The sequence below is a fragment of the Carcharodon carcharias genome, chromosome 9 (genome assembly GCF_017639515.1).
Source record: "Carcharodon carcharias isolate sCarCar2 chromosome 9, sCarCar2.pri, whole genome shotgun sequence".
NCBI classification, from domain to species: domain Eukaryota; kingdom Metazoa; phylum Chordata; class Chondrichthyes; order Lamniformes; family Lamnidae; genus Carcharodon; species Carcharodon carcharias.
Window position 1 is genome coordinate 105,266,886 of NC_054475.1, and position 13,373 is coordinate 105,280,258.

At 40.6% G+C, this 13,373-nt stretch overlaps 1 protein-coding gene across 2 annotated transcripts in view; it reads right to left on the reverse strand.

Moving 5' to 3' along the window:
- Positions 1 to 1,226: 1,226 nt before the first annotated feature.
- pof1b (POF1B actin binding protein) overlaps positions 1,227 to 13,373 on the reverse strand; it is a 103,176-nt gene continuing 91,029 nt past the window's right edge. For both annotated transcript variants that reach the window (XM_041196314.1, XM_041196315.1), the window contains 4 exons: positions 11,879 to 12,007; positions 6,654 to 6,721; positions 3,048 to 3,156; positions 1,227 to 2,830 (listed from right to left, as the gene is read on the reverse strand). In XM_041196314.1, the coding sequence (XP_041052248.1) occupies positions 3,054 to 3,156; positions 6,654 to 6,721; positions 11,879 to 12,007 (300 nt within the window). In that variant the 3' untranslated portion in view covers positions 1,227 to 2,830; positions 3,048 to 3,053. The remainder of the gene's footprint in view (positions 2,831 to 3,047; positions 3,157 to 6,653; positions 6,722 to 11,878; positions 12,008 to 13,373) is intronic.

Genomic DNA, 13,373 nt, shown 5'->3' on the forward strand with positions numbered 1-13,373 from the left:
GATCTACCCACAATAACAGGTGTTCCATTGGGACTGAGATGAGGAAAAATTCCTTCATTCAAAGGGTTGTGTATATTTGCAACACTTAACCCAGAAGGTTTGTGGATGCTTCATTGTTGAACATATTTAAAGCTGAGATCTCTCAGGAAATCAATGGATATGGGGAGCAGGCAAGAAAGTGCATTTGATGAAAGCTCGAAGGGCCATACTACTCCTGCTGCGATCCCTTGTGTATTCCCAGGATATTCAGCATTCCTCAAACTCTTGCCACATTCTGAGATCCACATGCACACTCCTGACCACTCTCTTCAGCTGCATCACACTATCTCAAAGCCGGCTGCAGTTCCATTTCATCCTTCACCTCATACCACGCTTTAACAAAAAACTCTCTTCCTTCCTTTCAGGTGTCCAGGATCGCAAACCTCAACAGTTCTTGGATGCTAACAACCCTCCTGATTCTTCTTCCTCTTCATTTTCCTTTCTCACTCCTGGCTGTGTTTCATTTTGCCCTCTGACCCTTCTCTGACTTTGAATGATCAGCAAAGACCTCACCTTTATCCTCTTAACTGCAATGAATTTGAATTCAGCACAACCCTGAGCTCTTAATCTTTTGGCTCTGCACCTACTTCTCTGTTAGGACTCTCTTCCCCACCCCAACCCACACAGCAAACCCTTCCAGCTATCTTCAATATTTTCATTTCACCTAGACCCCTCCCTCTGGCCTTGTTCTCTCTTTAGATCTTTTCATTGAGAAATGACGGCATGATATTAACTTTAGGCTATCTCCTTAGGAACTTGCAGCACTTTGTTCCCTCAGATCAGCCCCAGGATTGTTATTAAATCTGCTATCAAAGGTAATGTTCTTGTTTGGTGAATCAACTACCACCTAGCAAAAGCTATACGTTAACTCTCTGACACTTGGACCATGATCCCACAACTAAACAAAGTCATTGTTTCCAAGACCCTTGCTTACCTCATCTTCCCTAGAGATCCTACCTCCGCTGCCTCCAACCTTAGTCTTACAACCCTGCACAATATGCTTTTAATTCTTTACCAAGATTAACAAACTAGACCTATCATTTCAGACTGTTCTTGCTTCACAGACCTGGTTTCTTCTGATATTAACTTCAGTAGAACAAATGGTGAAATCATTGGAGCCCATACCTAAATTCAAACTGTAAAAACACAGCCACAGAACAAACAATAAACTGAGTCAAAAGGCAATCTTCTATTTAATATTTTTATTTATGGAATTCCACAAATACATTTAGCTTCATAATGTACCTTTCATTAACTGACGATTGGCCAGGCAGCTTGGAAAAGCATCCAGGAACACAATAGGAAGAATTACCAAGGGGCATAGAAATTCATCTATTTATATTGACTCAGAACAGAACTTTATACTCCTCACTTAAATTGCACTAGGTTCCAAAAGGGAATAATGAGCTATAATTAAAAAAGCTTCCTAATGAACCTGTATTATTATTATTATTATTTAGATAATACAGCTTGAACCTCATCTTGTACTTGGAACTTGTACACACTTCATCCCCAATATTAAAAGAAGTAACAGTCTACTTTTGTTTCAAAATTGCTTTTTGTACAAAATAAATCTATAAAAAGGCAGACACTGTCTATTTTACACTTTTTATGTTCAGTTTGATTTTCAGATCATTTAAATTTGAATCAGATTGTTTTCATTCATGATAAATAATGGTTATTTTAAACAACCATGGTGGTCTGACAAATTAATGATATCTGCTAGTCTGAAATAATCCTGAATTTTTTAATATTAAGGTGCATGGATTCTCAGAGAGCATTGTTTAATCCCTAACTGACTGGCATAAAAGTTGTCTTATATATAAATAGGATTTAATCTTCTAAATAATTTTTTTCTGGGTCTGTAACTTTTGAGTCTAATTCTAAGGTCAATAACCTCAGTCACACAACAACAATCCTCATAATATTAGAATTCCAAAAATGACAAATTTCTCAGCTATTTTGAATAGTCAAAACACCTTCAGAACAAAAGATGATCCATTTTTATAATGCGCCTGATCAGTCATTGACAATGCTTCTGTTCTTCGGCAAATATACATATCATTGCACTGATTTCCATGAAAAAGAGAATCACACAAATGAAAGGCAATGCTGTCCTGTGCATTGCTACTTCCAAATCAATGTTGTCCAATAGAAATTTCTGACTAGCCACATGCACAAATTTTAGTCAAAAATGCCTCAATACATTTAAACAATACAGGTAATTAACAAACATTGCACCACTGAGGAAGTAAAGTACTCACATGTTCTGCTTTTTAATCTAACCTTTTAATAAAATGGTGGATGGACATGAGAGTGCCTTGCAAATAGGAGCGTTGAGATCACATTCTCAATAATGATGTCTATTACTCTTTATTTACTAACCAGAAATATGGTTACTTGTGGCTCACATATTAGACAACATTGTTCTAGTTCATACTCTACCACTCTATTTCATATTACAGTTTACATGTTTTACACTATAGTCTTTAAACCGTACACCAAATTCCTATTTAACTCCATTATGAATCTTATTTAATTGCAAGATAAAAAGTAATGCCCTTACCGCCAAAACCGCCAACATTTCTAACAGTACTAAAAATGAACTGAATTAACTAAAATAAACTAAGAGACCCATAAAACACATTCAGCATTATTCAATTGTTTTAACCTATTAATCACATGCTAAGAGAGACCATCATCGGCTGGGGAAAAAATGTTGAGTAACTTCTCTTTCAAAATAGTAAACACTGGCTCTACGAATATATCCTCAGTTTCATGAACAGAATTCCTAAAGTGAAAACAAAAAAAAAAGGTTTGATGAAAGGTCATTCTGCAGAACAGTCCTTAACTTACTGTGTAAATAATTAGGCATCTGCATTTATACCAGTTTATATAGTTCCACAATTCACTCATTTTCCTCGTAGAAGTTTTCTAAGAACCAGACAGTGCATTTTTTGCATCCTTTTATAGGGTGAACAAGCTGGCTGATGTTAATATTAATGTACCTGTTTTTACAGTTTTCCAGTCTTTTCAATGAAAACAGTCTGTATTTCTCTACCAGGTGAAGTAAGTTTATAATCTTTCAAAAGGCCCAGTATTGGATAGTCAAGGCGGCTATATTGAGGGAAAAAAAAAACAAAAGTTATCCTGCAAGACCCTGAGATTGCATATCATATCTCACTTGATACAAGCAACAATATTAACAATATATATTTTTAGCTTTTATTTCATGCAAACTAAGGCAGCTACTACTCTGGGTAAATATTTTTTGTTGGTTGATGAGAAATATGCTGTCAATTTTCTTTACATCAGGGCCAGGATTTTACGGCCCCCCTGCAGCGTCTCCCCCGGCAGATGTGGCAAGCCATTTAAATCTCCCTTCAGTTCGGCGGGACTGTTATATCCCACCGGGTTGGAAGGGGTCGCAAGATCTTGGCCTATCAAATTTTTCATCTAGTAATTTAAGATGGAACTACCAAAATGCTCTTTGGGCCATAATCATTTCATTGTATACACAAGGTGCAACACCTACTCAGCCTAATTTGCTAAATCTTTTGCAACACTAAACCATCCAAAAGCCACAGAAACTCTGAGCTACTCCAAACATACCTCAGACCAAAACCAAGTTAAGATAATGGCACATCATGATGTACAGGCTCAAATCCATATCCCCCATGACTAAACAAACCGCTACCATTTCTGTCTCACATTTTTTGTGGACACACAGTGCCTGCTTGCACTTCCATGCTTTATTTGTTCCTCAAATTTACTGAGGTGAATGACTGAAAAAATATAGGGAGAAATTTGTTCGCCTCACACCACTGCCTACATCAGGCTCTGCCTGCACTGATGAATTGATGTTTGTGTGCATATGAAAAAAATCACTGTCTAATGGCCTTATTAAATCCTAAGAAATTAATTAAATGCGAACATATGAATTAGGAGCAGGAGTAGGCCACTCAGCGCCTTGAACCTGCTCCGCCATTCAATAAAATCATGGCTGATCTGAATGTAACCTGAACCCCATATTCCTGCCTGCCCCCGATAACCTTTCACCCCCTTGTTAATTAAGAATTTATCTGGCTCTGCCTTAAAAATATCCGACGACTCTGCTTCCACCGCCTTTCGAGGAAGAGAGTACTCCTTCTCTGGTTCCCAAGCATCCTGTTTCTGGTAAATGAATAAGGTCTTTTCACCAGGCCGTTATCTAGTCGAGAACATAACTCTAGGCCCAAGCCTTAGTGTAGGCATTGTAAAACAAGCTGTATGAAAGTGACAAGATACAAACAAAGGAATGATCTCATGACTGAGAAGATGTAATGAACAAGTGATTGGCATGGGGGTATTCGCCAGTCCCCAAAAATAAACTACATAAATGGACAGCTGAAAGAAAGACAAGGGAAAGAGTCCCTAAGGTGGATCCATGTTAATTTTCGCTTGACATCTCCAGCCAGCGTGAGGGGAAACCAAAGGAGAAGAGATTGCTACCTTAAACCAGAGATCAAACTATGTCACTTCTTCTGTCAATGTGCCCTCTCAGGGCTCAGTAATCCATCCATAGCTGTTACAGGTTGCATGTCTACTCATTCTGATTTATAGGTTGTATTTGAATAAGTGTGCTATTGCTCCACAATAAACACTTTGAACTGTTTGCCCCTCCAATTCTTTTTGAGTAATCTGTAACATTGATCCAAGTTTACACGTAGCACCAATAGAAGTGCACTGCATGAATGTATTTCTTTGCTATGCTGTTTAAAAGAAATATATAGGCAAACACTGCATCTAAGGGATATTAGATTGAAGAAGTATACTGATGACTTCAAAACAAAATACAAACCCTTAACTGGGACCTAATCTTTTCCTACCCTGCAGTTAGCAGCAACAACTTGCATTTACATAGCACTGCCCTTAAGCCCCTTGGTTTTGCTGTATTAACAAGAGTGATATCGATTTAAAGTAAAAACATTATTGACACCAAACTGCAAAGGACGACCTTAGGATAGATGACCAAAAGCTTTGTCAAACAGGTAGTTTTTAAGGAGCATCTTACAGTAGGAAAGAGAGGAACAGAGAGGTTTAGGGATTGAATTCCAGAGTTTTGGGCCAAGGCAGCTGAAAGCATAACCACCTGTGGTGCAGTGATTAAAATCAGGGATGCACACGAGGCGATAATTGGAATAGTGCAGAGATCTCAAAGGCTTGTGGGAGGTTGCAGAGATAGGAAGGAGAGAGGTTATAGAGGGATTTGAAAACAACGACAAGGATTTTATAATTGAAATGTTGCCAGACCGGGAGTCAGATCAGCAAACCGAGAGATTACGGGTGGATGAAACTTGGACCGAGTTAAGATATGGGCCGAAAAACAACCCAAGATGCTTATGACCAAAGGCTTTGTTAAAGAGGTAGAGTTAAAGGGGTGTCTTGGAGGAGGAGAAAGGTGGAGAGGTTTAGAAGGAATTCCACAATTAGTGCCTCAGCAGGTGAGAGCATAGCCACTAGTGTTGGGTGATTAAAGTCAGGATGCAGAGATCTCAGGTTTTTAGGACTGGTGGACATTACAGAGACAGGGAGGGGGTGAGGCCGTGGAGGTATTTGAAAACAAGGATAAGCATTTTAACACTGAGGCATTGTTGAACTGGAAGCCAATGTAGGTCAATGAGAATATGGGTGAATGGGACATGATGCGAGTCAACTGTTCTACAGTAAAGTGCTTTTATTTTGTAAAATTTTTCATGTGATGTTCTAGGAATGATACAGCAGTTAGTAAAATCCTACAAACAGACACTTTCAATGTAATATTCATGTCAAAGTAATTAGCATGAGCACATCATTTGCCTACCACTCAATTTCTTCTAAGAGCTAAAGGCATCATACATAGTTCAAGGTTTTGGTTTCAGATCATAAGTATTGGTTTCAGGAAAAGTGAAGGCCAAACAGCAGCTTGATCCATTGGGGGCCCTCATGTTCTTCTGTTGTATCTGTAGTGAGAGCTTTCCCCAGCACTTATTTGTAAGATATCCTCCCCAGAGAAAGTACAGTCTTCTAACATAAAGGTTGCACATGCACATGAGATGCACATACAGTAGCTTGCAAATGCTTGTGCTTTTTTTAAAAAAAAAAGACACTGAAATCTCCACCAACACACCCCCTGCCCCGAAGTATTTGGTCACCATAGCAATTAGGGAATGTGACCATAACTCAACATTCACACCACTAGTAATGTACTGTTGATGCTAGGCAGGTCTCTGTGGAATGTTCAGCCAGTTATTTCTGTCAGGTTTATCAGACACTGATGGAGTTGTATTAGTTGCAAATAACTGTGGGTTATTTATACATCCGCATACAGCCTCATCAACAGCTTCATTTGATGCCTTTTGTGTCAATTTGATTGCTGTGAAAATTTGTGTCAATGAATTTTTAAATAATTTCTCAAAGGTCATATTCATGTCAGATACAAACAGAACTAAATTAATACAATTTATACATTCAATTGGTTTTGATGAAATACAGTTGAGATGGATTGCGGACAGTAAAATCAGTCGGTTAGCAGCAAGCTGCCAATACCCCAAATAATCCTGTATTTTCTAAGCAACGTTAATAATATGGATTACCGCTTCGTAATGATTGTGTGTGTCACATTCTTCTCAGCCACACGTGAAGATTTCAGTCTCAAGATTTCCTGAGAAAGTGATTAAAAGGGATCAAAGTTATCAGATTCAGTCTGGGATTTCAATCATGATTATTTATACTTAAGCACACTTATAATGCTGTCTCAGTGTTCAGAAGTGCATGTTCTCCTCAGTACAAATTGCTGCGAGTCTTGACAGCTATAGTAGCACCTTCTAAGAAAGGCATTTGTTACCCTTCCAAATTGAGAGTGTTACCATTTCATGATTTTGTTTAAAATGGATAACATTTAGGGTTGGGTTGACAAAATGGTAGGTATTGCACTGTCATCAATATCTTGGGTGCAACATTGACTAGAAGCATAACTGGACCATCTCTATTAACACTGCAGCGACAAGAGAGGCAAAGGCTTGGTACTGCGTGATGAGTGGCTGATAAGTAGCTCAGCTTCTGACCTCTCTCTCCGCCTCATACAAGGCTCATTGGAAATCTGATGGAATACTTAAATGAGAAATAAACCCATCATTGATATAGATGGGCTTAGCAGTAACACTCAAGAAGCTTGACATAAGAGAGCAATTGGTTTGATCTGTATCTCTGCTATCCCCTCTAACCCAGTGCATTGTGGCTATAGTATTAACAATCTTCAGCAGGTGATTTCAGTATCTTAACCAAGCTTATTTTGATAGCACCTCCCTTGGTTGTGACCTCGACCAGAAGGACAAAAGTAGCAATGTTGTGGGAATATTATCACCTCCAAGCTCCACATCATACTAACTTGGATATTTATCATACATTCTTCATTGTTGCTGGGTATGTACCTTAGAATTCCCTACCTAACTTCATCATGGGAGGAACATGGACTGCAGCAGTTCAGGGAATGTCTGGATAGGTAATGAATGCAGCCATCTCAAGAACAAATTAAAACAAGGGAAGGTTTTACTGGTGCTGCTTTTAAAAAGGAGATTCTGGCATATTTGGCATTGGAGCAGAGTCAATGCCAATTGAGGTGATGCAGATTGGCCACTATTTGAATAGTCCACTGATGAAGATTCCTCTTGAAATGCTTGCTGGACTGTTGCTTAAATTACATTAATTTAATCCTGGTTAACTTACTTTGAAAATTTCTGACACTTTTTTTATCTAGTTTGTATAATGTTGTCTTCTACTTATCTTTTATCAATTTTAATACCATTTCATTCTTTTTTGTTCTAAGTATGGCTGACAGTTGGAGTCTGATTATGAAAGGATTCATTGCATCTGCCTGGTAGGTGCAGTGTTAAGTTAGGCCATTCAGTGTTGGCTCCTGCACGCTGCCTGAAATTACACCTTCGATCTGTGCTCAGACAGTGCTCATTCATAAATTAGTATAGCCCTACTGCACCAAGGCAGTTTCCTGGTATTAGATGTAGCCAAGCTCAAGTTGATGTATAAAAGGCTTCTGCTGCATTCAGCTTCTACAATATGGAGCATGTAAGATTTAGTGTTATCATGCGCTTCTAAATTACAAACTCCCCTAATGGGCAGGATTTTCCCCTCAGCGATATGGGGGCGGCGCCCGCTCGCCGAGGGGAAAATGACGTGGGATGACATCGGGAGGAATCCCCAACGTCATCCCAGTTCCTTTAAATTTTTAGGAAGGCGACAGACAGCGAAATCAGCTGTCTGCCCGCCAACCTGTCAATGGACAATTGAGGCCATTGACAGGCTCATTAAGATAATTAAAGACCTGCCCATCCAAGCTTAAGGCTGGTGGGCAGGCCAGAAGGCCGAGCGGGCTCCAGATTATTCATGAAACTTCATCCACTGGTGAGATGAAGTTTCATGTCCGTTTTTTTAAACGTTTAATAAATTTTATGTGTTTATTATTAACATGTCCCATCTCGTGTGACATTGTCACAAGAGGGGGACATGTTAATATTTCAATATTTATCTATTTTTAGCCTTTACTTACCTGTCACGAATCTCCCTGAGACAGGACTTTGCCTCAGGGAGCAGTGCGCTCTTTCGTGTGCATGCGCAAAAGAGCGCACTTTGACAGATGGGGATTCCCTTCCCCGCCGCACAAGAAGCGCATAGTGCTTCCTGTCGGGAAGGCCGCTAGGTGGGCCTTAATTGGCCCGCCCACGCAAAATGGTGGCAGGGGTCGGCTGTCCACCCGCCGCCAAGCTGGTGGGGCCCGCACGCCATCCGAGGGCAAAATTCTGCCCAATGTTACAGATTGCCAAGTTACTTGAAATCATGCATCAAATGGCATTCAAACATAAAATTTAGGGGCAGGGGTAAGCCATTCAGCCCCCTCAAGCCTGTGACGACATTTGATAAGATCACAGCTGATCTGACTTCAGAGGTTCTTTGAGTCCAATGAGGCAAGGCAACGCCGAAGCATTGGAAACCATCTTCAGCCAGAAGTGCCAAATGAATGATCCATCTTGGGCTCTTCCTGAGGGCCCCAGCATATGAAGATGGATAGGGAAATATGGGGCTATTTTCTTTGGAGATAAGGAGGCTGAGAGGGGATCTGATAGAAATTTTGAAAATCATGAGGGGTCTGGACAGAGTGGATAGGGAGAAACTGTTCTCATTCATGAAAGGATTCAGAATGAGAGGGCACAGGTTTAAAGTAATTGGCAAAAGAAGCAAAAGCAATATGAGAAAATACTTTTTCCATGCAGCAAATGGTTAAGGTTGAAATGCGCCGCCTGAGAGTGTGGTGGAGGCAGGTTCAATTGAAGCATTCAAAGACGAATTAGACTGTTATCTGAAAAGGAAGGATGTGCATGTTACAAGAAGCAGGAGAACAGCACCAAGTGAATTGCTCATTCGGAGAGCTGGTGCAGACACGATGAGCCAAATGACCTCCTCCTGCAGTGTAACAATTCGGTGAAAAAAAAATCACATGCCAGTCTTCAGCTAATTCAATTCACTCCACATGATATCAAGAAATGGCTGAAGGCACTGGATACTGCAAAATCTATGGGCCTGACAACATTCCGGCAGTTGGACTGAAGACTTGTGCTCCTCCTACTGAAGACTAGTCGTGCCCCCAACCAAACTGTTCCAGTACAGCTACAACACTGGCATCTATCTGACAATGTGGTAAATTGTTCAGACAAGTCCTCTTCACAACAGCAGGACAAATTCAACCCTGCCAATTAACACCCCATCATTCTACTCAGGATCATCAGCAAATGTGATGGAAGGTGTCGTTGACAGTACTATCAGGTGGCACCTACATAGCAATAAACCGCTCACTGATGCTCAGTTTGGGTTCAACCAGGGTCACTCACCTTCTGACTCCCCAAAGCCTGTCCACCACCTTTAAGGCACAAGTCAGGAGTGTGATGGAATACTCTCCATTTGCCTTGTTGAGTACAGCTCCAACAACAGTCAAGAAGCTTGACACCATGGGACAAAGCAGCCCACTTGATTGGTACCCCATCCTTCATCTTAAATATTCACACCCTCCACCACCGATGCACAGTGGCAGCAGTGTGTACCATCTACAAGATGCACTGCAGCAACTCGTCAAGCCTCCTTCGACAACACCTTCCAAATTTGTGACCTCTACCATCTAGAAGGACAAGAGCAGCAGACAGATGGGAACACCACCACCTGGATGTTCCCCTCCAAGTCACTCACCATCTTGACTTGGAAATATGTCGCCGTTCCTTCATTGTTGCTGGGTCAAAATCCAGGAACTACCTCCCTAACAGCACTGTGAGTACAACTACACCACATGGACTGCAACAGTTCAAGAAGGCAGCTCACCACCACCTCCTCAAGGGCAATTAGAGGGGGGCAATAAATGCTGGCCCAGCCAGCCACGACCACATCCCATGAAAGAATAAGAAAAGGACAGGGGACCTACTCCACAGGCCTATGCCACAGAGCCACACAATTATCAATTCTGTTGCAAATCTCTTTGTAACAAGTCTTTTTTTGATCTTGGCAAAATCTACACTAACATCAGGCCTGGACCTCAAAAAAGAATAATATTTTCCATTCAAATGAGGTTGTAATAATCAGTTTGAATTATAGTTTTAATGACAGTCCATTTATTAAAGTCCTGATTATACTACTGATTGGCAGTTTATCAATAAATGTGGCTAATCTCTGGTTACCAATCTAGATGATGGCTGGAAGATTACAAAGCCCTAAAATTACAGCTGCTGCCTTTAACTCCTGTAAGAGTAGGCTGCAACATTGCTGATGTCACTGCCTTATCAGTACATGGATGCTAGGTTAAAGCCTCATATTCACACTGCAGAGGGCTTACCAGATGTGTCAACTACTTTCCCAGCCAGATACTGGCCCTACATATCTCCTTGCAACCAGCTGGGGGAGGAATGCACTTGCCTGCGCACAGCTCAGGAGTGCTACATTGTGTGAAAAGGCCTAAGGAAGATAAAACTCACTTACAAAATTAGAGAGAGAAAAAGCTCAAATTAAATTTTGATTTAAAAAAAAATAAAATCCAAAGATCTGGTCATGGATATTCTCCTGGAATTTCTGCTGGGATTCTCCTGATCTCCAACCATAGCATCAGGCGACAACCCAGAGAAACTGTGAACAATGGTATACATCATTTTTGCAGGATTTCTCCAATCTTCCACCAAAGTCATGAGGGAAATCAGGGAAACTCCACAGAAATTCTAACCCATTAAAAAGCAAGAACTACATGTCTGCTTTGAAATTTAGCAAGGAAATCCAGTACTGAAATGGTTACGAATCATATGTGAAGCAGAAACAGAATAGGAGAGAATGGGGCAAACTCCCACATTTTTGTTAGAAGAGTGAATGTTCTCAAATCCATTCCACACATTGATGTAGAAACACTAAAATCTAGCAGTTCCTCTTCTTCTGTTCCTCACAGTAGTACTAGTGGCAGTAGTTAGCAACACAATGCATTGATGAAGCTTGGACTGATGCCAGCATCATGAGTCAGGTATATTTGATAGTACCTTGTTGACTGTCTGTTTCCAGGCAACCAATGTCCAACTGATGATTCTAAATTCTGACTTTGGTCCCTATCTATATGGAGAAAGTGCACAATCACCCACCCCCAGACTGCATTCATTAGAACACTGCTATGCTGATCCAGGGCCACAATACTATGTATTGGTCCACAGTGGACTCTGCTGAATTCATTCTTAATCCAGCAGACAGTGCCATTGAAATCAAAGAGAAGACTTATGATATTACTCACCTCATTCTTTCGTTTAATGATGGCATCTTTCTCACTCAGGCTAGTATTGTATTCCATCAATTTAATTTTCAAGCTGCTGGAACTGTCTTGTCCTGAAGACATTTCACATTTCAAATTGCTGATTTGTGACTGAAAGGGAATGATAAGTTACATTAACAAAAAGTCAGATTCACAGCTCATACCTGAACAATAAACCCTCTACCTAGAAGAAAATAAAAGCATTGAACAGACTGATCTGGATGATAATCATCAACCTCCTTTCACATGGAAAAGTGTTCCAAAGACTTTTCACGGAGGTCGAATCAAAAAAATGGGTGCTGCACTAAAGAAGAAAATGTTAGTTGGGGTGTCCAAAGCTTGGCCAATGGAGTGGGTCTGAAAGGAGGAGATGGGTGTGGAACGAGAGAAAGAAATCATAGCTACTTTATTTCAAAGACCAGGCCTGGGGCTGGGGCTGGGGCTGGGGCTGGGGGGGGGGGGGGGGTGGTGGTGGTGGTGGTGGTGGTGGTGGTGGTGGTGGTGGTGGTGGTGGTGGTGGTGGTGGTGGTGGTGGAGATACACAAGAGTCCCAAGTCTCAAGAATGAAGAGTTTGTTGGTTGCGGTGAGGAGGACAGAGTGGTGTACATGTAGGTTATAGGTTTGGAGGAGGTTATAGACATAGGGGAGGGTGAAGCCATTAAGGAATTTAAATATGAAGATGAGAAATTTTAATTTGAGGTATTTTGGGACCAGGTGACAGTTAGGACAGGGATAATAGGTAATCAGAACTCGGTGCTTGGTGTGGTAGTTTGCAAGGACAGAGGAATTAAACATGGGCTTTTTTGTATAGGATTAATAATAGTGATCTTGAAAGGGAAGCTCCTTCACGCCCACAACCTTCATAGCCACCAGTTGGGAGCATTAAATCCACCTTAATATGGTGAGACACCATTGGTCACTTCTTTCCAATTTGAGTGCAGCCCATGATCCTTACTTGCTGCTATCTCTCACTCAACCAACCATGTCAATAATTGGCCTTCAATTCCATATGCTTTAATTTTAGCTAACTATCCCTTATGTGGAATTTTATCAAATACCTCTTAAGTCCACATAGACATTCACCTGTTTGCAAGTTCAGTTACTTCATCAAAAAAATTCAAGTAGGTTCAGTAGACATGACTTACTCATTACAAATTCATGTTGGCTCTTTCTATTCAGCCCATGTTTCTTTCGGTGCGCATTCACTCTATCCTTAATTATAGATTCCAATAACTTCACCACAACAGATGTTCGACCAACAGGTCTACAATTTCCTGGTTTTACTCTCTCACTTTTCTTGAATAATGGCTTTACATTTACAAATTTACAATCTAATGGGCAATACCTGAAACCAGACAACTTTGGAACATTACTGCATCTGCAATTTTTTCACCAATTCCTTTATAATTGAGGGTGGAAACCATCAGGACCTAATGATTTGTCAGACTTCAGTGTCATTTTTTTTCAAGATATGTT